The sequence below is a fragment of the Astatotilapia calliptera genome, chromosome 2 (assembly GCF_900246225.1).
Source record: "Astatotilapia calliptera chromosome 2, fAstCal1.2, whole genome shotgun sequence".
In the NCBI taxonomy this organism is placed as follows: Eukaryota; Metazoa; Chordata; class Actinopteri; order Cichliformes; family Cichlidae; genus Astatotilapia; species Astatotilapia calliptera.
Genome location: NC_039303.1, coordinates 5,906,397 through 5,932,713, shown reverse-complemented (window position 1 = coordinate 5,932,713; position 26,317 = coordinate 5,906,397). Strand labels below are relative to the sequence as shown.

The 26,317-nt window shown below is 38.5% G+C and overlaps 2 protein-coding genes across 2 annotated transcripts; one reads left to right on the top strand and one right to left on the bottom strand.

The window, feature by feature from the left end:
- Positions 1-1,939: 1,939 nt before the first annotated feature.
- Positions 1,940-14,537, top strand: neil3 (nei-like DNA glycosylase 3). Its single transcript, XM_026182644.1, has 10 exons — positions 1,940-2,260; positions 2,412-2,521; positions 4,081-4,215; positions 4,618-4,831; positions 5,719-5,793; positions 6,103-6,269; positions 11,693-11,853; positions 13,093-13,507; positions 13,798-13,978; positions 14,139-14,537. Exons 1-10 carry the CDS (start codon positions 2,156-2,158, stop codon positions 14,319-14,321), a joined length of 1,746 nt encoding a protein of 581 aa, XP_026038429.1. The 5' UTR covers positions 1,940-2,155; the 3' UTR covers positions 14,322-14,537.
- A 63-nt stretch (positions 14,538-14,600) lies between these two features.
- Positions 14,601-24,295, bottom strand: aga (aspartylglucosaminidase). The gene is made up of 9 exons (XM_026182660.1): positions 23,996-24,295; positions 21,245-21,398; positions 19,912-20,024; positions 19,231-19,343; positions 18,023-18,131; positions 17,500-17,575; positions 17,244-17,351; positions 15,653-15,786; positions 14,601-14,795 (listed from the first exon to the last, which is right to left on the bottom strand). Exons 1-9 carry the CDS (start codon positions 24,120-24,122, stop codon positions 14,695-14,697), a joined length of 1,035 nt encoding a protein of 344 aa, XP_026038445.1. The 5' UTR covers positions 24,123-24,295; the 3' UTR covers positions 14,601-14,694.
- Positions 24,296-26,317: the final 2,022 nt, after the last annotated feature.

Sequence of the window (26,317 nt, the reverse complement as noted above, 5' to 3'; positions counted from 1 at the left end):
GATATTTTCTTACCACACTTTGATCTCCTTATTATGAAATGGGCATCACTGAAACGCCACAGCCCACCTGAGTATTGTTGTTAACCATGTCCATCCCTTTATGATCACAGTGTATCCATTTTCTCATAACTCCTTTTCCAGCAGATAATACACCAGTTTCTGGTTTCTTGAACACGACATTGAGTTCACTGTGATCAAATGGCCTCTACAGTCACCAGATCTCTATCCAGCAGAGCATCTTTGGGATTCACCGGAATATTCATCAAAAGATTCAGTGATGTGAGCCAACAAACCTGCAGCCCAGTTCCAAAGGTAGAAGGGCCCAAACCAGTACTATCAGCTTTAACTTTCAACATAAATTTTTATATAATGTAATAAAAAATCTAAATCTGGACAATAACTCGGTAAAAAAGATAATATTAACTTGTTGCTCTGTAATCTTTAATATATTTCACTCTGTGGGAGCACAAATCTCTGCAGATACATGTTGCTTTTATAGATCCTGAGGAAAGAGAGAGGATAAGAGGCTGAGAGCTTCACATACTCTGCATCCCTTGGAGCCAATGTGCAAGAACAGCTACAGATTTTAATACACATTATTGCTGAGTGCTGCTTTTTTTAAAGGACGGCATGTCTGTACACTTGGCTGGAGAGCGTGGAGTCTATCTATTTTTATCTGGGCCCACAGAAGGGTTTCTGGGTGGTAAAACTGCCGCGCAAACAAGTTGGTGCAATTATGAAAGCAAGCCATGCAGAAAATCGTTTGACAATATTGGAAATTGTTGTTGAAATTCAGCCAGATCAGACACCTTCGATGAACAGAGTAAAGCTGCAGGTAAGCCACTTAACCCACAAATGGCAGTGAGATTTAACCTGGGCAGAGAGTACAGCATCATGCATGTGCAAGGAGACAAGCAATTTAATGCAAAATTTGTCAAATTATAATATAGTATTCTTTTTCTCCTATTTGCAACAGATTTTTTATTATTATTCAACTTTACAACAAACAGGCTGAATGAAAATTCAAACAATGAAAATTTCTCTGGATCAATTAAATTCAGCTGAACAATTAGTATCTTTTAGCGTATCTCAGTAAACGTTAAATTAAAGCCTGCAGCCCAGAAACATGTCCTTGTGTTTGTGCAGGCGCAACAACGGTACGCTGCCGCCCTCAAGTGAAAAATAAAAGAAATCGCTCTTTCTATGAATGTGCAATACATATAGTGCACTGCCAGAAACACGTTACTGTTTGTGTTCCGTGTCCTTTTTTAATTTATGCACGACGATTTATTACGTTTGAAATTGTCCCACAGGAGAATATGAGACTTTAAAAATCTCCTAATCTCTTCTGCAGTTTCACCACAATTTCTTGTTTACAATAGCAATGTTTTTATATTTATATATTCATTTATTCATTTTTAGAAAAAAGAATCAGTATGTTATTACCGTTTATGCGAAGTATTTGAAATATTATAAGGTAGGGAACAGGTGCAGAAGCTGTATAACTGATAGTCCACAAGTTATATAATAAGAATTTTAAAAAGTACCTAAAAAGTACCAAAGGTAGCCATAATTATTATTTAGAAGAGCCATATACAGATAAATTTGGATGGTAATTATTGATACACTGATGTGCATGCATCTCGTTAACGTTTTAGCTGTTTCTGATTTTAATAAGCCTGCTTACTGCATATATTTCTGGGTACCAATGAATGCACAGCTACTCCACAGAGTGTTTCTTTACTTTATCTACTCATGTTTGGTTTATTTATTTGTTTCTATTCTTATTCACGCCCTTTAATATATGCATAGACATCGCAGAGCTGGGAGGAAGAGCATATTAAGAATTTATTCACTAAAAGGAAAAAAATAACAAACCTCTTCAAGGGATGACGATAGAGTGGGAAGGAATTAATTATAAAGCAAATACATACTTACATAATCCCCTAATATATATTCATGTCTATGTACATGTTGTTTTCATAAAGAAGGACACTGCTATGAAAAATAGGTTAATGTACCTTTAATGCATCAAGTTCCGGGTACAAGCCGTGCCGCACATGCGCAAAATTGAATGTTGTGGCGGGGAACGATCACGACAACAAAACTTTTGGACTGTTGACGCACAGTTTGACTTTATATCTTGAAATAGAAAATGGTTGAAGGGCCGGGATGCACATTAAACGGAGAGAAAATCCGCTTAAAAGTCCAGAAAGGACAGAAAGTAAAAGCGATCAGAGGCAGTCTGACAACATCAGCCGTAAGTAACCTTGTGAGACTGTATGTCACGGTGGAACAAGTTATGTAGTAAATTTGGCGTGTAGGCTAGCCACCTAGCTGTTATTAAAGAAGATCAAAGACAGCCTTCGTCTGTGCTTTTTTTCTGCTAACTGGCTTATATCCCTGTACAGAAAAACAGCTCCGAGACAAACGCCTTCCCCTGTTTTTATGGTTGTCAGTACAGCGGAGTGGAAACCCTGGGAAAGGAGCTCTTCATGTACTTTGGTCTACGTGCTTTAAGGTAAGCGAACAACTTTTCTTTTCTTTTCTTTTGCTTTCTGTTTGTATAAATGTCTAGACATTTTCTGTCATTATCAACCGACTGTATGTGCACCGGAGTCTGGAGGGATGTCACCAATGAATGCTGCATTCAGTGTTTTTGAAAACTGTGACATCTGGGATTTTCTTTTCAAAGTGAAGCACATTTTTCTGAATAAGCCGATTAGCTTGCTGCTCTTTGATTCAATATTTGAGTCATCCCACTGTAAGCAAAATGTGTATAATTTGCAATATGAATCTATTTATATGATCATGCACTACTCTCATAAACAGTTTAAAAGATGGACATAGCTACTGTGCTGTCACCTAAGGTTTCTGAAGATCGTATCAAGATGAGTGTTTGTGCTGTCACGATCTTGGTGTTTTGAAACCCAATATGATGCGTGAGTGGGGCGGGTCTGATTGTGAAACCCCACGTTCACTGGCTAACAACTTGTCAATCATAAATCGTTAGCCAAAATACACATAGTGTGACCAAAAGTTACAAAGTAGGCTTATTATTAATTAATTTATTTATTTGTTTTAATTTAATATGATCCAAACAGAGCGACTGAGCCTGTGAACTAAGCAGGAAAGTGTTTACAGTGGTCATATTCTAGATGTCAATAGGACTGGAGTTATTTTTGCAACTACCAGAGCCACCCCCAGGTGGCTATTAAAAAAAAACAAAAAACAAGTGCAGGTTTAAGGCACTCCAGCAATGGTTTCATTTTTTTCAAACCCAGAAGCTATGTCCATCTTTTCCTATCTGAGTTTCTAAAAAGAGCAGTCATAAAGTCTACAATTCTAATCAGTTCTTAGGAGGCTCGGGTTAACTTACAGCTTTTATAAGTACTACAAAAATGTATTTTTTTTTGTGGCAGTAAAAGCTAAGCTATTTGTTCCCTTGTATTAAAGCCAGTTATTGGTTGGTTTATGTGTTTTGTGTTTGTACACAGCACAGTGTTCAAATCTTCAGTTGTGTTTTTACCTTTTGCCAATAATGGTGATAAGGAGAAATAGTCAATATGGATAATTTTGTTAAGTATGTTTGTATGTATTTATTTATTTAATCAAAAAAAACTAGAACCAAGTGGTTTTTGGTTATTTAGTGAATAGAATAGAATAGAATAGAATAGAAAAACATCCAGATTTTCAATCAGACCAATGCAAAAAACGACAGTGGTTGCAGTAGTGTAATTTGGAGAGATAGCAACTACAACAGATATTACTGCATCTACAGGAACATATTCATTCATATAATGCCACCCTAACTGTGCTCATATTATTTTTTTTTTAATGAAAATGTTATTTTGAATAATCATCATTGGACAGATAGATTCATATCTATGTAAATGAACTAGTGAGCTTTGTTGTGCAAGGCAATGACACCTTGCACGATAAGTTTCCAAGGGTAGAGTTTCCATCCACAAGACCATGATCCTGTGATCGAGTGTCGAGTGTAAAATGAATCGAGACATGCTGTCTTTAAATGAAGTTTGCCTTTTTTTTTTCTTTGTCTTCCTTGCTTTCATCCTCTAGAGTTCACTTTGGTATGAATGGATCAATGCGTATAAACCCTGCTGAGAGGAGGGATAGGAAGGACTCCACTCCTGTGCTGGAAATACACCTTACTGACGACACTGTGTGCTTCTTTGACAGCACAGTGGAAATAAGGTAACAGGGACACCAGCCCAGCCTAGATAGATTGAGGTGACAGGAGTTCACCTTGGGCTATGAGTCTCATTGAGTGAGTATGTCCTACATTAGGCTGTGTCTGAAGACAGTGGCCGTTGTTGCATGAAAAACGCAGCCTTTTTGGCTCAGCATTTGTCCCGACCATTGTCTGTAAGGTCCTGTTGTAATGCTCAGCAGTCAGACCCACATTTTTTTTTGTTCTGTGTGAAGGTTTCACCTATGTTACTCCATCCCATAACAAACACACCTTACAGAATATATGAAAGAAACAATTTTGAAAAGTGTAACCTTGAGAGCGCCAGTTGACCCCGTGGCACACTTCCAATAACTGTCGCTATATATTTTCTGCCTTTTTCCATTACTACAACTGTGTATTTGCAGGTTAACAGAAGACTGTGAGCAGAGGGTTAGGGCCATGGAGAGTCTGGATGTATGCTCCTCCAAGTTCAGCTTCTCCCACTCAGAGGAAGCAGTGAGGAGCCAGAGTAGCAGGATGCTTTGCGACGTTCTCCTTGACCAAGCCGTCATGCCGGGAGTCGGCAACATCATTAAAAACGAAGCCCTGTTTGACTCTGGCCTCCACCCAGCCGTGAAGGTATGGAAAAGATGATGGATTGTGTTCAGCAGAGGAATACAAAACTCTCACAGAAAAAGTTTAAGCCCTTGTATTATTGAGTGATGTATTGCAATGAGGTGGGTAAAATAGGGAAAAGACAAACAAGCACATTGCAGCACAGATATGCCTTTCCCTCTGTGCCTTTTGAAAATGGAAATATTTTTTACTTTCATGAATGTACATGGTCCTTATTGCAACCCGAGCCGGCTTTTCTCGATGATTTATAGCATATATTTATCCTAAAACATGAATAAAATATTTTCTAATCCTGATCTGGAAATGATATCACATGAACTGTGAAGGATTCAATACGTCACATGGCTCTTTGGGAATATTTTTTTGGTAGGCAAACTATACAAGAAAGGTGTAATTTTTGAGTGGCCTATTTATTGCAGGTAAAAGAACTTCATAGGATGAATACTTCTATTACTCAAACATTACTAGGGGCTCCAATCTGAAATGAATTTTTGCCCTCCTTAGAAAGTTTTAGATAGGATATGAGAATATAGCACACTGAAGCAAAACATTAATCTAGGACTTTTGGCCCCTTCTTCTTCTGGGACCACTGAATCTTTATGAGCTTCTCCTCTATTACCAAGCCCCTAGGAGTCCTGAAAGATCAACAAGTACTGTTTTTATACACTGTCTGAGCCAGAGACAGCTTCTTGGTGGCTGGCTATTTTTCCCATTACATCAATTTAAAACAGTCTTTCTCATTCCCATCTGGTGCTTTATTGTTTATGTGCTTGTAGTATTGATTTTGATTGTGAAGTGCTATTTGTCTCTGTTTTAAAATGAAAGGCTACACAAATAAGGTTTTGTCTCCTTTTTGTGAACTGTAACTAAATGTGCTCTGTCATTTTTAGGTTCAGCAGCTGACAGATGAACAGATTCACCATTTGGTGAAAATGACTCGTGATTTTACTCTTCTGTTTTACAAGGTTAGGCATAAATCACAAGTTGGTCTTTTGGATCTGAATGGGATCTGTATGGGTTTATGTTGATCTGCGCACATTTAAATTGGGTATTTAGCTGCTACCTCATTTAGAGTCACTTGCGAGAATAGATTAACTAAAAATCCTGTTTTGCCAGGAAAGGAGAGCAAAAGCCAAAGCCCCACTACCTAGAGAACAGAAAAAACAAATATTGCTTTCTATACATAACAGAGAAGTGAGGAAGGGTAATCTTTTTCTGTTTTCTTTATCCTCATACTTTTATTTCTTCTTGTGTGCCCTCCTCATCTCTGTCAGTGTCGCAAATCTGGCTCTCCCCTCTACAAACATTACAAAGTCTACAAGCGTTCCCAGTGCGGCCAGTGTTTTCATGTCATCACAGTCTGTCGGCTTGGAGATAACGGAAGGATGACTTACTTCTGCGAGCATTGTCAAGAAGGAGATCCCAGCAGAGTGAACATAAGGTACAAACCCTTGTAGACCTTTATGACTGAGCAGGTATTATTCTTCTACAGGCTGCTCCTTTGAAGGCTGTAAAAATATCCGCCACCAATTATGTTTTAACTAAGATGGAGATTAAAAATGTACCTTGTTTTTTCTCAACAATGCAGTGCATCCTTCTTATCAGTGATATCCATACAGGGATTAGTACCCATTTACACAAGGGATCACCACAGTGGATTATCTGCCTCCATCTCACCCTGTCCCTAGCATCCTCCTCTGTCACCCCAAACCTCTTTATGTCTTCCTTCACTACATCCCTGAATCTTATAAGTTGTCTTCCTGTTTCCATCCTGTCTGGCAGCTCCATATTCAATATCCTTTAACAAATATTTTCACTGTCCCTCCTTTACACATGTTCAAACCATCTCAGCCTTGCCTTTCTGGTTTGGTCACCAGTACACTCAACCTGAGCTTTTTCTAAACCTGTCCAGTCGGGCTGTGCGATATGACCAAAATCTCATATCCCGATATATGAATTCTATCGTCCGATAACGATATAAATCACAAAAATCTAACATTTTCTGTAAATTCTGTGAATCTCGGGCAGCTCGTCTTGCGGGAAGTGTTTCCAGCTGGGCGTCATGTAGCTGGAGTCGAGTATTTTAACCGATGCATGAAATGATACATTTTTAGACATAAGTTGTAACAGCCGCCGTTTTCTTTGTGAGTATTTATTACACGGCGTGCTGCGGGGAAAAGCCTGTTCTAACGTTTGAGTCTAAGGTTTATTTTTTAGCACCTGGCGGCTCTTTGTTAATTCTCATCCGTAAATAATCTGCTCTTTCACGTGATTCAGTTTATTTTGGAAAGTCTCAACAGGATCTTGAGCTTTATTGTGAAAGGTTTATGTGGAACATAAACAAGCAGACACGCGATGCTGTTACCGTTGTTGTTGCTAACGACAACGCATAAAAACAGGTGCTTGTCCGTTCGTAGTGTGGTTATATAAAATATAAGAGAAAGAGAGAACTTTAAGAAATTAATATAGCCACTTCAGTGACCATCAAAATGATGAAAAAATATTGCTGTAAACAGTTTATTTTGCGACACCACGAAACAAACAATAGTGTAAAATGAAACGATAGACGTTTTTATATCGTCATCCGATATATATCGTTATATCAAACAGCCCTACTGTCCAGTCTGGTCATCCCCAGTGAAGATCTTCAGTGTTTTTGTTACCACCTCTCTCCAAATCAGACATAATAGCAAAGCATAGCTTTTTAAATTCTGTTACACATCACTGATTTGCCACTAAAACTCATCTGCATCCACCTGCACTCTCTTCTTCACCTCCATTGTTTTGCACGGTTGACCTCATATATTTAAACTCATTCACCTTCACAATTTCATCTCATTACACATGCATCCTGTCTTGCTTCAAATGACATTCATTTCTCTTCTCTCTAGAGCATACCTCCACCTCTGCAGGTTCTTTTCCACCTGCTTTTTACTCTCGCTACAGATCACAATGTCATCTACGAACATCATAGTCCACAGAGACTCCTGCCTAGCCTCATATGTCAACCTTTCCATCACTATTACAAACAAGAAGGGACTTGGAGATGATCCCTGATGTATTCCCACCCCCACCTTAAGCCCATCTGTCACTCCCACGGCACACCACACAACTGTCTATCTGCCCTCATACATGTTTGTCACCACCCTCAGATGCTTATCTGCTACTCCCGACTACCTCCCTGCACTACCACAGTCCCTCTCTTGACACCCTATGGAATGCTTTAATTCCACAAAGACATCGTGCAACTCTGACCTTCTCTTCACTTCAATGGCATCAACACTCTCAAAGCAAACATTACACCTGTTGTTGTCTTTCTTAGCATGAAGCCTTACTGCTGCTCATTGATTATCACCTTTTACTAACCTAGCTTGAACAAATTATTTTCATATCTTTGTAGAATGGCCTGTCAACTTTATTCCTCTGTAGTTACTACAGCTCTGCACAGCATACTACCTTCATTAAGCTGCACATTTCCATCATCTTTACTTACATATAAGATGAACTTAATTCTATTCTCTGTTCTGTGAGGCTCACCACAACAGTCCCAGTTTTTCTTGCCCACTCCTGCAAAAAGACTTCTAGTCTTATAGAATTCTCTGGGAAAACCTAATTTTAGGACATACTGGGGAAAAGAAATCAATAAAAATCTTTTGTATAAATGTTGGTTATATTATGTTTGAAAATGTAGGACTATCTGTCTTTCGAAAGAGCATCCTCATCGCCTTTTGGAATAACGATCGAAAAACATGGTGTGGCCACTAAACACTAAATAGCCGCTGAATAGATTTACAACAAAAAGCGCTGGACTAATGAATGGAATAATAAGCAAACAGTGAAATATACTGAACTACATAAAAAGTTCACAGATAAATGGCTGTTTAAACACATTCGACTACAGGTGGTTTTGATGAATGGGATACTTGAGTCCGTTGGATAGGTTTTTGGTGGTGCATCGGATGAAAAAGGTTTGGAACTTGGGAGTCTAAGAACTATGAGTGGAAATATTCCAGTGATAGAATAAAGCGACAATTCCTCTTCTGTTACAAAATATGTACCTTTTGTATTTAAAATGCTAACACACTAACTTATTAAACATATATGGGCAGTAAAGAAACCAACATAGTAAAGCTAGGTGTCATTTTTCAGTCTTTTCATAAAGTTCCAAAGCTCTTTAGATAATATGTTCAAATTTAGAGAGGCCATCTTTGCAGGCAGATGGGCTTGGCAGGGAGTGGGAAGTGTTATGAGGGAAATTAATGCGCATATAAGGCTGTGTTTGCCAGACAGGGCACAGGCTCAACACCTCCTGGGCTGTGTTTGAGCAAAGCTTTGCGAGGGGTTAGAGTCTAAAGCCCTTACAACGCATTACACAGCTGATGAAGCAATCTGTGAGAAGTTTCCTGAAAGCCGCCGCTACTTTGCTCCTCCATGACTGTTGGCGCTGCAGATTTACCCTCTTGTCAAACATAGTCTAGCTTCATGTCAGAGCACTATCATGTACGCTTGGAGCAATTATATAAAACACATTTCATTCTTGCCTGTTTTCTCCTCTGCTTGAACTGTAATTATTTGCCTAGGTAAAAGTTTCATAGGTGTCTACATGGTTTATATCTTAATATATTACAACTGCTGTTGTAATTGGGTGACTACATTTCTGAACAGAATTGATCAGAATCGTGTTTATTTGTGCAGACAATCCCAAAAAATATGATAATTTAGGAATTATTTTACTGCTGAAAAGTTACATATATCTAAATAAAGTGACACTTACTTTTGAAAGTATAATATAGCTACGCTGGCATTTTATGGCCAATTATACATGAAATCATAATGCACCTTCATATCAAGTGTTAGTCATTTCCATCCCACAAAGTTAAAGGGGAAAAAAAGACTGTCACATATTTATCCAAGAACCTTTTCAAAAAAGTCAAACAAAAACCAGGAAACTAGGTACATAAGTATATCATTATCATCATCATTAACATCATTATCTCCCACTCATGACTGATACAGGGGTCTCTTTTGACCTCCCATTATTTCTTAAATAAGAAGCTAATTGAAATTGCTCTTTCAAGCAACCATTTTAGATTGTTATTGTCTCAATAATGTTCATTATGTCATTAAACAAAAGATGCTAGAGTCTCCAGGATACAGGACAATAAGGAAACAAAATGGGCTGATTCTGAATTCCACCTTAAATCTTATAATGACTGAAGGTGACTTTCTGCTTTAAAAAAACAAACTAAAAAAAACGTTCCCCCATGAGCCATTGTGATAACACATAATGGCTATCATTTGATCCAAAAATCTTTTCTTTATTAAATTAAATGAGCTACCCAGTCTAAAACCTTTCTGAAACTCATGAAGAACTCATCTTCATACTCATTTCACATTTAACTTCATAATGTACAGTGCTTAACAAATGTATTAATAAACCCTTCATAATAACCCACATTTAAGAAATCGATCATGTCAAAATCTCTGAGAAGTCAGAAATTAATCAAGAATAACATTCAACCATTAAAACTATTTTTTCTGTTCAGGGATGCAATTAAATAATTGTAATCTAAACTATAATAATTTTCCCCCACTTTTTAGTAAAACAGTAAATTTGACAATTCATGGATAATAAATTTTTTTTATTTGAAATAAAAATTAATTTTCATTAAAAATGTTGCACATACATGGCCTAACCATTACAGAAGCATTAAAAAAAGGGGGGGATTACCAATACTGCTAATTTAAAGTAGCTGTAGCATAAATCTTACACTGGGTGGTGATCTAATAAATGTCATAAGCAAATGGTAAATGGTAAATGGCCTGCATTTGTATAGCGCTTTTCTAGTCCATAGGACCCCAAAGCGCTTTACACTACATTCAGTCATCCACCCATTCACACACACATTCACACACTGGCGATAGCAAGCTACATTGTAGCCACAGTTGCCCTGGGGCGCACTGACAGAGGCGAGGCTGCCGGACACAGGCGCCACCGGGCCCTCTGACCACCACCACAAGCACAACGTATATAGACTATAAAATAGAAACTAACAGAACAGTAGGATATTATCACAATGCTGATATAGTATAATTGCTATTCTTAACATTTTGGAATATAATGAATGTTGCAATGAATTTTTTAACTGCTAATTGTGTCCCCAAAGTTAAACTGTCAGTATCTGTTTTGGGGTTAACTTGGCATTTACGTATTTCTGATAATATAGCAATTAACAAGGACAAATCATTGAAAATTAAACATCAAGCAACTGTTGCTGTCTACATAAAAGAAATTCCCATTTAACAGAAATTTACATTTAACCATTACATTTGCATTCAACAACCCTGCTGTTTTTAACTGAATAATAGCTTAAACAGTAATATCTTCACCAATCTGTCTAAGAGTGATTGCAGTCAGTCCAAGTCAGACTGTGACAGGTTTGTTTTTGTTTTTTTACATTTTTTTGTAGATACAAGGAGGTTATTTTCCTGTTTTTATTGGTGCGACTGGTCCATTATTTTGCTCTGAATTAGGAGGTAGCTTTGTCAAACTAAGTGTGTCCAGTGTTAATGTTTTTTTTCAGTTATACAATATATGGCAATGCTATGCTGCATCTATCCCACCCCTATTCTAAACTATATACAACACAATATATTTACTTATTAATTTTTAACCACTTTAGAGAGCTAATAATTCCAATTATTCTCAACATGTGGAACAGTAACATTAATAATACAAATGTGACTCACATTTAGTAATGTAGTAAATGTATGTCTGTGGAAACTCCACATTTTTGCACAATAAAATTCGCAGCAGCAGAAGTACATTATAATCATCACCGTTGCCCTGCTTTGTTTATTTAGTAAGCTTCCAGTCCGAAACAGCCTGATTGGTTGGGCCTGCAACAGAACCAGTGATAATGTGGCTAAGAAAGAGGAAGAGGACTGGGCCTGTCAGCTCTGCACACTCATCAACCAGCCAGCAGCAACAGCGTGTGATGCCTGCCTCACTCCAAGACCCAAGGGTAAGTGAAATGTTCTGTCTTCATAGTCACTCAATTGGAGCGAATAAAATGTCTTTGCTAACAAGAGATAAAACAGTAGCTATAGTTTTGCTGTTTAGCTGAATGATATCTTGTACAGTTAGACAGCGATGCTTAAGCACTTTTCAGAAAAAGATGGAAAATGGCAGAGTGACACTGCAGCGAGGCGACGCAGCTTCTCTGTGTGTGTTTGTATGTTGCAGTACGGATAATGAGCATGTCTGTCAGTTGGCCATTTAGTGTCTGCAAGAAATGTCCTTGTAGTGTCACTGTTGCTGCATAAAGCTACAGTTGAAGGGTTTAAGGGTTAGTTTGTATTTTGTATACAGTCCAGTTTTCTTAATTAATAGCTGATTGAACAACTGAATAGCTGTTAACCCGAGGTTGTGCTGAGCTTCAAGGACATGGACACGTTGCTATGATGGCTTCACTGTGTACCCTTAAATTGTTTTCCTTTTTTGTAATATTTTATTTGAATTAAGACTACCGAGTCTTTTTATGTTAATCATTACCAGAACAAACCCCTTTAGTCCAGTGGTATTAGATAGTAAAATATTTCCCATTTTGGGAGGATGGGAGTGGGATTTGAATCCTTAAGTCCAATATAATCATCTGAGTTTTAACAAGGTTTAAAGGCTACGTCACATATGTCAGCGTCCATCTGGACTGTTTAAAAGATGCGTGTGAGTAAGTGAGAATAGTGGTGACATTTTGAGGTTGATTTAAATGAATAACAGACACTTATTTCTCCATGGAAAGCTGACTGAGCACACTCGCTCTTTCAGTAATACCCTGATTTGCATATGTACAGTTATACATTTGCAACGGACCCCTGTGCATATCCTCTGAATCAGTTGGGGGTTAAGGGCTTTGCTCATGGCCACTTTAATGGTAGCTTTTGAGGGACTGGAGAGTGATATTTATTCACAGTTCCTTGTTAATGACTGTTATGTCAGGCTCCATAGTCCATTACTGAAAACATTTTTAAAGCTTTTGATACGGTGGTTCATTTTGCATGAGGGCATTTTCAGCACCACATATTGTGTGACATTTCATTTGACTACACAGCACGGCAATATACTGCCCACTGATAAATGATACGGCAAGCTAACCACTTAAAACTAACAACAACCTGCATTTTATGGGTGCAGTCGGTGCATCAGAATGAGCTGCAGCTGCTGAACATGAATTGAGTTTCTCTCTGTGGCTCCATCTCCCCAGTCCACACAGATGACATTAGCGTTGAAGCATCACCCTTCACTGCTGATTTGATTAAATACCCCTGCACTGCCTTCAAGAAACCACAAGAGGAGCTCAAAGTCAACTGGAGGTCTGCATTTGGGACTTCCACCCTTGTTTTCTCTGACTTAAGCAAGAAGGCAAAGCCTGCAAAAGTCCCGCTTGCCCAAGCCGGGAGTCATTTGAATTCCTTGGCGGCAGAAGGAGGTTTATATAAATACAGTGTTTGCCAAGGGACAACAAGCCCCAATTATGCCTCTGGTGGCTGGCAGAAGCAAAGAGCCGAGCTGTCCGATGGGGAATCACTGGCCTCCTACAGTCACACATCCAAGAAAATGAGAATTGATCACAGCCCCTTTCCCAGTAACAGTGCTCAAAATGGAACCTCAAACTCAAGGTGAGTGAATCTCTTACTTGGATATTCATGGGTAAGTTTTTAATAAGAGAAGGTTTTGCAACTTCAGGGAAATGAGTGAGATTTAAGAAGGGAACCCCCAAAATTTAGTATTTTAATACAAAACACACACACAGTCATGGTATGATACTAAACATACTTTTTTTTTTTTCCAAAAACACACATCAAGACAAAATGGTTAGTTTGCTAATTAGTGTTCATGTGACAGCTTTGGCTGTGTTATATTTTCAGTGCATTTCAAACTGATGACACTATCTCTATACTCCTGTCAGTACCCACAAAATGGAAGCGACAAGCCGTGCAACCTCCATTCCTCTCAGTCGCAGTGCCCCTCGCTGTGCATCCCATCGTCGCCCAGCTGTCCTCAGAGTGGTCCACAAGGAGGGGGAGAATAAGGGACGACAGTTCTACTCCTGCTCGCTACCCAGAGACACCAAGTGTAACTTCTTTGAGGTGAAAGTGGAAGGCAGCTTATCTGTTTTCGATTTGCTTCTCTTGTTTTCTAGCCTTTGCACAGTCTGTTAGCAGTCTGTTCACTAAACACTTAAATAACTGAAATAAAAGTTTACAACTGTACGTCCAAGCTAACCAAACTTTATTTTCACTGTTGCAGTGGGCAGACTTGCACTTTCCTTCTTGTCACCACGGGAAGCGCTGTTTAATGAGGACTGTTCTGAAACTAGGACCCAACAACGGCAGGAATTTTTACACCTGCGGCTTTCAAAAGGGGAAACAGTGTGACTTTTTCCAGTGGGCCGAGAATGGACCAGGGGTTTCCATCCTACCTGGTTGCTAATGTCATATATTGCTCCCAAGTGAAACCCTGAATCCTCAATGTTTATAAAAACAACTTGATATAGAAATGGGGTGGATGACTGGATGACAAGTATCAAATATATCAAATATACCCTTGCTCTATATTCCCGTCCATTTAAGCTTCTGACCTTCAAATCATGGCCAACTTTGTTCGTACCAGCTGTAATAAATCTCTAATAAAGTCTGTTTCAAATTATTTGGTATTATGAGTTTACCTTTAATTAAGACATGTAGATAAATCCAAAAATGCAAAACCATCAACAGTTAAAACAGATTTTATTTAGCAAATAAATGATCATAAAATTTGCATGTATAGTATTAATTCTAAAGATATCCATACAGTTATAAATGATTTAAAAGCAATCAACAGATTTTAGGACTGGTGCGTTTGTCTCGGAGTTTGCTACCATGAAGTGGAACTTGTCTAAGCCGGGGACTTTGTTACAAGCTGCACCTGCAGAGATGAAGAGGAAATTGAAGTACTGCAGGAACACAAACCTTTATAACCCTCTCTCATTAAGACCCCATTTAGTTGTGACATGAAATTCGACTTTTAAATGCATATGCTGTTTGACAATGAGAATTCTTATAACCTGTTAACATCTGTTTATCCAGGTGTCTCATTCAGACCTCATTTTCTCTGGTGCCAAAGTAAGAAGCAGGTGGTAACGAAAACATTGTGGATGTAGGGTAAATGGATACATTACTTAAAGATGAAAAGGTTGTCTTATTTGAACAAGAAGAGATGAAGGGTGTGCCGCTTTGGCTGACACTCTAATTTCAGACTTTGTGGTGGTTGACCTGAGAACAAAATAACTTCTAGGGTAGAACAAATTTTGTTGGAGCTGATGAGTAAAGGTAAAAGAAACAGAAGTGAAGACAGCTTCATTTAACTTTAATGTTGCTGTGATCTAGTTAAACCCTTGTACAAAAGATTGCTACAGCAATGCCTGAACTTCATTAAGGCTGCTATTTCTCAGTCCCAGAAAGCATTTGCTTGAAAAGTATGTATGCATCAAGTATGCTTTTCAGCATACTTAATGTTACTGTTTGTTAATGATATTATAGCAGTAAAATATTGTTTTAAAGCCACTGGATTATGGTTACATTTTTAATCTTTAAATTTTGAATTGTATCTGTTCAGTTCAGGTCTAATTTACAAAGGACTGCCTTGTTATCATCTCCCTCTCAAACATGTTTATGATAAAGTCTTAAGTGAGTATTACTTTAAAGAAATATGTATACATTTGTCAGTTTTTGTGCCAGTACTCTGGGCAAGGAACTGTACGATTTGTAAACTCCAACACTCACCATAATGCCCTGTTGTGTTAGCACATATGATAGCTCCAAAGAACTCAGAGTAATGCCTCTTGATTCTGGAAATGGCCGACTTGCAGGCTGCTGAGGGATCCACCCCGGCCCTCATCAACTCCACGGCCAAGTAGCTGTTGGCAGGATTACACGGAGCACACATGAGGCAAACTAACAAGTGCTGTCAGGGCCTCCAACCAGGATCATGACAGTGATGCGCTTGAAGTCATAACATGGGATAAAATAACGCAACAACCTGAATAATTACTTAATGGGGAAAAAGAAGGATTCCTGCCTCACTCTATGGTATACAAGAACATAATGCACAAAGTGTACAAAAATTAACATGAGGAGCATTTGTATTAATGTACCATTACTTTTAAATTATTTGCTCCATCCAGACACTGCTGGTGTCATTAACTCCATTAGCCTTAGGTCAATTGTACAAAACAATGAGTGACACACTGCAAATTTTCTATAATTGACCTCGGTGAAAGTATGGGGGGGTTTTAAATGGAAAATTTCCAAGAGCCTTGTTCCTCAGTGAATTATTCTGACAGGACAAGTACAATCCTGCATGCTGTTTTCCAGACTGCATTGCAAGAAAATTAGTTTGTGTTAACACATAAATATATATATATAGTGCATCCAACATAGGAAATCATCTCATAGTCACTTAAACATTTAGAATTCATGGATAAGCAGTTTAAGAATGATTCCAACACAGAAGGCAACCGTTTCTAAAATGGCCTGGTGCTGCTGCAATTTGACAGCATAGTCCTTGGGCAGAGTTGTAATCAGACATACCAGGTATAGAAACCTGGGCTTTGAAAAGGGCTTTCTTTCACTAGTAACACGGTTCTCTAACCACCCAGCAGTTCCTGGAAGTGAATAATAATCTGATTGAAAATGGGGACCCTTCAGGTTGTGTTGTGCATGCGTGTAGCTGAATGTTAAGCTGGATTCAGCTCAGTATGTGTGCACGCTAAACTATCCTAGATAAATAAAGCTTAAAAAAAAATAACCCTTCTGAGACAAATATATTCTCACAGCCTGGAAACAAACAGTCGCTTTAGTGAAATCTCACTTCAGCTGTGGAATGTACAAATGACAGTTTTGGGGCAACATAGTCACACCTCCACTCTTTATAATACTATTTTTGCACTTGCAGCTTGGGGCTCAAGCCCAAAGTTGGCTGTTTAAAATCAACACACGTCCCATATGTCGATATTCTCTTTGAAAAAATAAATAAATAAATCTGTCAAGGAAAAAGCCACCCAACAGTCCTTTTATTTAAACGGTAGCTGGGAAAAAAGTCACAAAGAAGTTTCAAACCACACGAGATGTCCTAAAGAATTATAAGTACAACAACAGAGTAACTTCACATTGTTTTCTGGAATAAATATAACACCTATTTTGATTTACTGAAATAATCTATAGAGTGAAAGTAAATCTCTTCCCACCCCCTTAGTTACACTTAAGAATAAACCCCTCTAACATGAGTTATGTTGCTAAGTAGATTATTTTTTTCCTGACACAAAAGACAAAAAGTGTATTTATTATTTATTTAATAATAAAATGGTTGAGGTACCTTGGTAGAAAGCGCATCATGACATCTCCATCTCCAGTGGCAGCAGCACCACCAGCTAAGCTGTCTACGTAGGCACCTGCACCCACTATAGGAGAGTCCCCGACACGACTGCAGGACAGGAAACATGAGCATGTAAACACAGTAGAGTGCCTCATAAAAAGTACACAAAAAAATATGCATCTGGAGCTAACCCTGAGCTACAACCCTGTATGTAATCTTATATATGGATAAAAAAAAAACATTATAATGTACATACCCTGGAACCTTGTGAGTTAATCCATTGGTTGATGTACCAGCAGCCGCATGGCCATCACGATCAAGAGCGATCATCCCTGGTGCAAAAAATAATTGATTCTGAAACACCAGCCACCTCTTCATAGGTTTAAAAAAAAAAAAAAAAAGGGGGGGGGGGGGGGGGGGCTAGACAAAGTAATTACAAGCTCCCGTGTGAGCTAGTGTCGACACTGATTAAATTTTTCGAACACACCATGAAATATCCCAGTAGTTCCAAGCACACTGATCAGTAATATATAACTCTAGCTCCAACCCATTAAACTGGGAATTCATGTAGAAGCAATAAGGAATATTTATTTTTGAGTAGTATTTTTGGACAGAAATACAAATTCAAACTCTAGAAACTCTACAGAAAGCCTTCTTTATGTGGCCCATTATACAACTAAACATATTTTCATACCTGTCTGGTTTCAATGAGGTAGTTAAATACTAAATTATAACATGCCTAAGGAAAGCCGACTCTGTGTCAGCTGGTAAAAACCTACCTATGGTGTCATGGGCATGGATATTAGCATGCCGTGCCCTCTTGCTCTGTTTCCACGTTGCCTTCGGCCTGTATGGTCCACAGGATTTGGAAGGCTCTGGACTGACATTCTTTCAACAGAAGACAAAACTGCATCACTGTTTGCATAATGCTATTATCCCGAGACTCAATTACTGTAATGGCACACAAGCTAGACATGCTGATCTGCGAGCACTCTGATTTGCCATGATTTAATTACATAAAACCATCAGCGCTATTGTCACCAAGTGGTTTGGTATTTAATAACATACAGTAGGGAGTCTTCCCTGTCTTTCAGTAGTCAAACATGTCATGGTGAGACACAGACAACCTTTTGGACCACCTCAATCTTCTGGATAGTGTGTCAGCACAGAGAACAAGATGTGGATATCTGTCAGAGCATGGGGGTAGTTTAAGAAAGGGCTCCCTGCCTCTAACTCAAGGAGTCTTGTCTGCTGATATGAGTGAGTCAACTGACTGCATAGAGTGGTGTGAAAAGTTCAGTGTGCTCCTTTGAAGTTACAGGTAAGTGGAATCCCTTTGAGTTGGGTGAACAGCTGTAAAACCTGTGACTTTTGAAAACCCCTAACAACATTTGTGCTTTGGGTGCAGGTTAAATTTAACACGTGGACTAAAAAGGTCTTTTAATACAGAATGTTTAACAGAAGCAACTTTACTTCTTTACACTTTGTTCATCATGCCAAAGCTCGAATGTGTTCTCAAATTGCCTGTGCATTAGTAACAAAGCAAAGTGCTATATTCTATTCCAATAAGGTGAATTTAAAACCCTTTAAAACATCCAAGGACCCTTTAGGGTAAGAGCAAGTGATCAGTGTTATCTATTCCTCCACTACTGTGAAGATGAACTTTGAACAGGCACTTCTTGTACTGGGCTGTATAGCTAGTTTAAATTTAATCAGTTGAGCACTGGATACTCTGTAGACAGATAACAGCTGATTTAGTTTGGAAATTTGGGGAAGTTATTGGCGAAATTAACAGGAGCATTCTATAGAAAAGCAACAACCCACTGCTGTAGGGCATCACCTCTACCACAAAAGCTGGCTCTTTTATGAACTACTTTAGTATGCTTGTCAATTGTCCTGTTTAATATCAATCTTTTAGAAGCAGCACGCCTGTAGCCAACACAAGTGAGAAAAACACACAGCCTAAAACACACACACACACACGCACCTTTCGATAATTAGGTTGGCAGCTGCCCTTCAGCCACTCTGAGAAAATATTCACAGATTTGTTGGTAGTCAAGTCTTCTGCAATGAAGCCCATGTTTTCAGCAAACACTGAAGCTATAAAAAGAGAAGTAATACTTTCAGGTCAAGTTAGACATTCTGGACCACTCTGACCTTGGGTTATAACAAAAAACAAAGGGTCACAAACAAAGGAGGGACTTGAGGCAATTCCATCTCATTTAAACTTGTCGCCTTGGTTTTTGAAGGTGGACAAGAGGCCAATGTTCTGAATGCAAGTGACCTTACTACTTCCTGAAGAATAAAGGTTCAATAAGGATTCGCTGGATTGTTAGGATTTCTCGACATATGAGCTATGTTATTTGATTTAAAAATACTTTACATTGGGGAAGAAAAAAGATTCAACACTGGCCTCCAGATTCTTTTAAATGACTTGCATACCAGTGTGCAGTTCTCACAATGTGCTAATTTAGTGGAAAAGGAAAAATAAAAACTCTTGTGGTTTGGAATTCTCTTTATGCTCAAGACTTTTTACTGCAGGTCACGAGGTCTACAGATTAAAGATTAAACCGTGTCTGAAATTCTTTGGCTCTAATAAAACTGTATGATATTGAACAAATAACAAGAATGTGAAAACAATTCCTGCCGACGTAAACCATAATAATACCTGATTCTCCCACTAGCAATGTGTGTTCAGTGTGCTCCATCACAGCTCTTGCAACTCCAATGGCATTCTTGATTCTTCTCAGGTCTGCAACTGCTCCCACCTCCATTGTATCACTGCTCACAGAGAATCCGCAGAAAATAAACATCATTTCTGGTTTACTGGGCACAAACAGTATCTGCAAGTCATATATATCAGTCATAAACTAGTGTTAGGAATGAGTGCACGCTCCAACAATAGGTGCATGCATCACACACTGCCCTCACACTGCTAACCCCCTGTACCCCTCATAAATAGTTGCCCAGAGATGAACACAATGTTTTTCAGCAGTAAGGGAGTGTATGCACTGACACACCTGGCTTACTTAGCGGTGACTGTAACACACCATTCTTCAGCTAAATCCAAATAGAGAAATGCCTGGAATTTTCTCTGAGAGTGTGAGTGAATGGAAGCTAATTTTTAAGGGCTGCCCTTTGCGGTGGTAGTGTAATAGGCTACATTATACTGAAATGTGTTTCTAATATTTATCAAAAGAAACTAAAGCCTCTAGAATTTCCACAGAGCTAACTCCTCCCTGACACAGTATCAGAAATTCAACAATTTTGCAGAGCTGATATTTATTGCCAGACTGGTCTGCTGGATTACATTAAATTTTATGGTTTAGATTCCAGCACTCAGAGGCTACAATACATCTGCTGGTGATACCTACTGGATTTCTTATGCAGCTATATTGGATTGTGTGGAGGAGACTATCCTATCCTCGCAATGTATTCATGACTTTGTAGCCAAAAAATGTCAATTTCCCTGCAAAATAAAAGAAGCACTGTTCCACAGAGAAATAACAAACAGCTTGCCGCTTGGTTTTGTTGCAAGATTACATTTACTTCCCATAAAAACTTCTGAGTGGGTAAATGTAATATTTTAGGACATAATAATTGTTAAATGTTCAGATCCTACTGAGACTGTTTTATTGAAGAACAAGTTACAGGAAAGAACCAGTTAAGGCTCGTAAAAGCCTTAACTAAACTGTAGGAGCTTAATTAGCATGGTCAAGATCTAAGAAACTCTCTTTTAAATATATGTAATTTCCAGTTTTAAAAAATGCAATCAATCCTATACTCATTTAGGCTCAGGCATTCATTACATACTATTAAATCATAAGATTTGGGGGGAAAGCTAGACAAATAGGAGCTAGAGAAAAACGTAACAGTTTTTAACTGCATTATCAATCTTTATTGCTTAACTGTGCTGTTATAGAAGTGGCTTTTTTTTTTTTTTTTTACCCCATGTTAGATTTTTACTAATAATAAAAGCACAGGACATGTCCACGGTTTACCCATTCATGATCAATGCATCCAGCGTGGTCTCCCCAGACTCATCTGGGCTCCCGCCATAGCCTACACTGCCATCACACTGCTCCATTTCACAGCGGGCACAGCCTCTCTCCACTGCATCCAACACTGAGCCACCAGACTGCAGGGCACTCCATGCTGCAGACACAATGAATCAATCAGCATGCAATATACTGTACAATGAAACAAATGCTGTCCCCATGACAGGAAGCCTCTGCCAGTCACATTTTGCAAGGGTAGGATGGAATCCCTCTGTCTAGCAAATCTGTTTGACAGAATTTTGACAAAGACACTGCTGACAAAGCCTTGAGAGATATCTTGTACATTTGGTAGTCAACCAGTGTAGCATTTGGCTGCAAAATTTTACAGAAACACTTGTCAAACGAGTGTTTTGTTTGGTTATCTTTTGTTGTAGGGTATAGAACTGAATTGATGGCATCTGCTTGTCAAATTTAAAAATCTATGAGCTAAAGTTTGTCTTAGATGACCAGTACAAAACAGAGGTATTAAACAGAAAACACACTAGCATTTGGTCACTGATCCCCCAAGTGCCCATGGGGGATCAAAATACCAACTGGTAGCCTGCCACCAGCTTGCTTCTAAATTCATTGTGTTCAGCACCACACATATTCTCCCTCTTATCATTTATGACTTATCTCTCTTGAAATTCTATTCTCAAGTTAGTGCTCTTGTCTTGAGATATAATTCTTTTTTTCTTCATATCAAACTCTGCATTACATCCTTTTCTTTTAGAAAATGCTGCTGAATGGAAGAGATTAGCCTGCTATTGTCATCTGCTTCTGTAAGCCCCCAAAGGAAAGGAGGCCTGCATGGGCGGATCAATAGCCGTGGCTCACAGACTACACCTTTAAATATCTCGCCGCAAAACAGATAGCTGGGTACATTTTTCATTTTCATATCCTCCTTGGGGAAAAGAGGTGATATGCATCTGATAAATGAAAGGGCATCCATCTATCAAATAGTGAGATTTTTAGTTAACTTTAATCATCTACAGGTCTGAGCTGTTGCTCAAAATATGTTGAATACCATTTCTATCATTTTTCATTTTGAGCTGTGCACCTGGTGAAAATCCACTTGACGGATAAGTCCCAAGCAATGCTGAAATATTTTCAGTTTCAATTTGAACATGTCCAATGTATCATCCAGAAGGAAATCAAATTGAGTATGGGCAGACGTGGCAATGGCAGCTAAGAAGCCTAGCAGGTTCTGTCCATTTTGCAGTCCCATCTAAGCCGCTAATGGCCTTACATACTGTATGGATAAGCTCCATGTGAGCCACATGAATACAGCAAACAAACAAAAAAAACAGTTCTCCTCTTGGAGAATTTTGTATGCATTTTCTTGCATTATAATGCAACAAAATCATAATGAACACAATGATTCTTGCAAGTGATGACTAATATGTACCCATAGAAAAGCCTACAGTCCTACAGAGCAACAGCAACCAGCAAACCTTTGCATTTGAGAACCAATGGCTGTGATTGTCACCAAGTACCACGATGCCTGCTAATTAATACAACATGACTCTACTGACTTTAACAATAAATTCTGCAGCTAAATAGAATTATAGACAGTTATTTTTTATTTATAATTTATGTGTCATTTCTGAAAACCAAACTAATACTCTGAGAAAACTGTCATATTAGACTCAACAGGAGTGCAGCTGCTAAATCCAATTTGTCCTTCTATTCTGAAGATCATGAATTACCTTATGTTTTGTTTGTTTATTTTTATTTTTTTGTCTGCAAACCTACATAGCTGTAACTTTAGTGAAATATTGCACTAAAACCCACAAACTCTCTCTCCCTCTTTCTGTCTGTTTGCTCACAAACTTCTCCTTTAAGTGATCAGGAGTTGAGCAACCAAAACTGGTGCACAAGTACATCTTGTATCCCTGAAGGTTCCAATCGATAATAGATATTATGCATCATGTCGCTTTGCAACCATACTAATAGGCTATTTTATATTATTTAAATTTCAGGACAAGATCTGATTTACTAAATATTGAATATTTCCAAAGAGTGATGTTTACACTATCAATATAGCATTACATCATTTGACACATTAACTTATGAAGTTAAGTTTACTGTATTAAGGAACTTGCAAGTATGCCATTATGAACTGAATGGGGTTGGCAGCTGGCTAATGAGTGTAGTAGTAGGCTTATTTTTATCTAATTTTTTTTTTTTAAATAATTAGACAGTTGACGTGGCCCCTTAATCATACATATGAACACATTTCGCCGTAGATGAATATTTAATAGCTCATATTTATCATCTGTTATTCATATAAACACCATCTACCCACCTTACCTTTTCTTACTTTTCTCAACATGATTAAGTATATCAGTTTGCCAACAGTATAACAGACCAAACAATACAACAGCATGGATATACACTAGTATGTAAATTATACGTTAGGACACTTACAAGTTGGATCTCAATTTGAAAGCGGAAGTATAAAACAGAGCGCAACAGTGGTATAAATTCAGTGGGCTGCAAAACCCCTCGTGACAAATCGCCCACTGATTGTTAAAGCTCAGCCAGAAAACAATCGATCAGTACATATAGATTTATTTTTTTTATTTTGGTGTGTGTGGATTCTGTATAACTGCAATTTTAGACCACAGTGTCACGTGACTGGGCTCCAGCCTGAATGAATCTTTCTTTTTTTTTGTCTAACACAATTCATAGTCGTGTAAAAGATTGGCCTACCTGCAGCCGCTGCATTCTTGAATGGCCAAGTATTGATCACAAGAGGTAGCGATGCATGTCCAAGAGTTAAAAGCGACGTTAAAGTGCAAATCAGTAGAAATGTAAACATTTTGTCCTGTCGATGCATGGATATTACTACAACACTTTTATCACTTCATTGCTATATTCGCGCGGTTACCATTTACAGCCCCATAAGACGTTAGAAAAACAAACACACAAGAGCTGCTTGAAAAACACAACTCGTGTGTTTAATTAATCTCGCATTTAAACTTCCTTGTTGGGTCACATGCTGAGTGGGTGGGTTTTTTCCATTAAAGGAACAGTCATGAAAAGCTCACGTGAACTGTGTTATCTTATGAATAATTTTATTTTTTGTCTTTTTTTATTTAAATACTTCGAAGGGGGACAAATATTAACTATAGAAGTAATATTGGCTTCAAACATGAAAGAGAACTTGTAAACCTCTTTTGCGACAGCTTTCACTTGTTAGAAAAACCAGCATATAGGAAATAGTTTGGAAAGTACTGTTGTAAATTTACAGTTTTCTAATATTTAACAAGCTAATGTGCTGCTTACTAGCACAATATTGATTCAGACTGATTAACTTTGTATGCGAGGAAAGCTAACGCCTGCTATCGTGCTAATTTGCTAGACTAATAACATCCAGTTGTATTCTTGCAGCCACCTGACCTTTTTATTGGCTCTACTCATTACTTGCACCAGTGCGTTCAGACTTGACCGCTTGAAGAGTGTGTCTAAGTATTTGCTGCTTGTGCTTTCAGCCATTGTTGTTGTTTGTGTTAGAAGGTTTAATCTCAGGACAGTCTGTTTGTGCTTGGCAAATTTCAGCAAGTTGACAAAGCTGCCCCATAGAGCTCCCCTTGTTGCTGGCTATTTTCTCAGGCTATTTTCAGCTTTGCCTGCTGTGTTGCTGCAGTTATCTTGACACATATTCAGTTTGTTAGACGTAGGGTATACAATATACATTTGTTGCAGGACTTCTATGGTTGTCTCTCAGTTTGCTCATTGTTGGTGTTAGATAGCCTTCTGTTATCTTTATCAAGCTGCTGCATCTGCCCATGTACAGTTTTTTCCACACATGCAGAAAAGGTGTCTCTTGGGGTTCAATTTGATGCTTGTTGCCATCATACTATTGATCTCTGTATTATACCCTAAAAAACTAACAAGATTGTGTGGCTGAAGATATGCACTCTGGTGACACTTTCATTGCAGGCTCTGCTCTCATTACACCTCTCCTGTCAGGAGAGGAAATAACTGAAGTTATACAAAATAAGAAGCTGTACACACTAAGTATTACAAGATAAAATGCCAACGACATCAAGTCAGCTCAACTACAAGAATAATAAATAATAAATAAATAATAATAAAAATGTCCAGAAAGTGTCCAGACCTTTTTTTTTTTTTTTACAGTCCTGCTATTGTTGTAGACCTGTAATTACAAATAGATAAAAACGAGAGAAGTGAGAACCTCCAGGAACATCAGCCATATCAACAGCACACTATCAAGAACTTTTTTTCATGGGGCTGAAGCTTATCTCAGCTGTCATCTGTCCTAGGGTGAGAAGCGGGGTACATCCTGAAAGGGTTGCAAATTGCAGAGCTGACACAGAGAGACAGACAAGCATTCATGCTCACATTCTGACCTACTGCCAATTTTGAATCACTAATTAACCTAAAATGCTTGTCTTTGCACTGTTGGAGGAAGTGGGAGTACCTGGAGAGAACACACATAAACTGGGGAGAAAGCTGAGAGCTGGCTGGTGAATTCGAATCTAGGACGTTCTTGCTTTGAGGCATATCATTATGGTGTTACAAAGTTAATCATATATGTACTTGACTCACCCTGTGGGCAGTCTTTGTTTGTCCTTCAAGCTCAGGAACTTGAGGGTCCTATGCAGCAACGTATCTGTTTCTAGAACTGCCCTCATCTGGACAGAGATCAAAGATGTCATTTCTGAAATCTGCTGGAGCCATTGGTCCAGTTTGGGGGTCACATACCCAAGTGTTACAGTTACTACAGGGACCACTGTTGCCTTTACCTTCCACATCTTCTGTTGCTCTTCTCTCAGTCCTTGGTATTTCTCAAGCTTTCATCCTGATGTTGTTGTTATCACTTGATGTACCTACATCTACCACTATGACCTTTTTTCTCTGCTTGTCCACCATTAACGGGGCGATCGTGGCTCAAGAATTGGCAGTCCATCTTGTAATCGGAAGGTTGCCGGTTCGAGCCCCGGCTCGGACAGTCTCGGTCGTTGTGTCCTTGGGCAAGACACTTCACCTGCTGCCTACTGGTGTTGG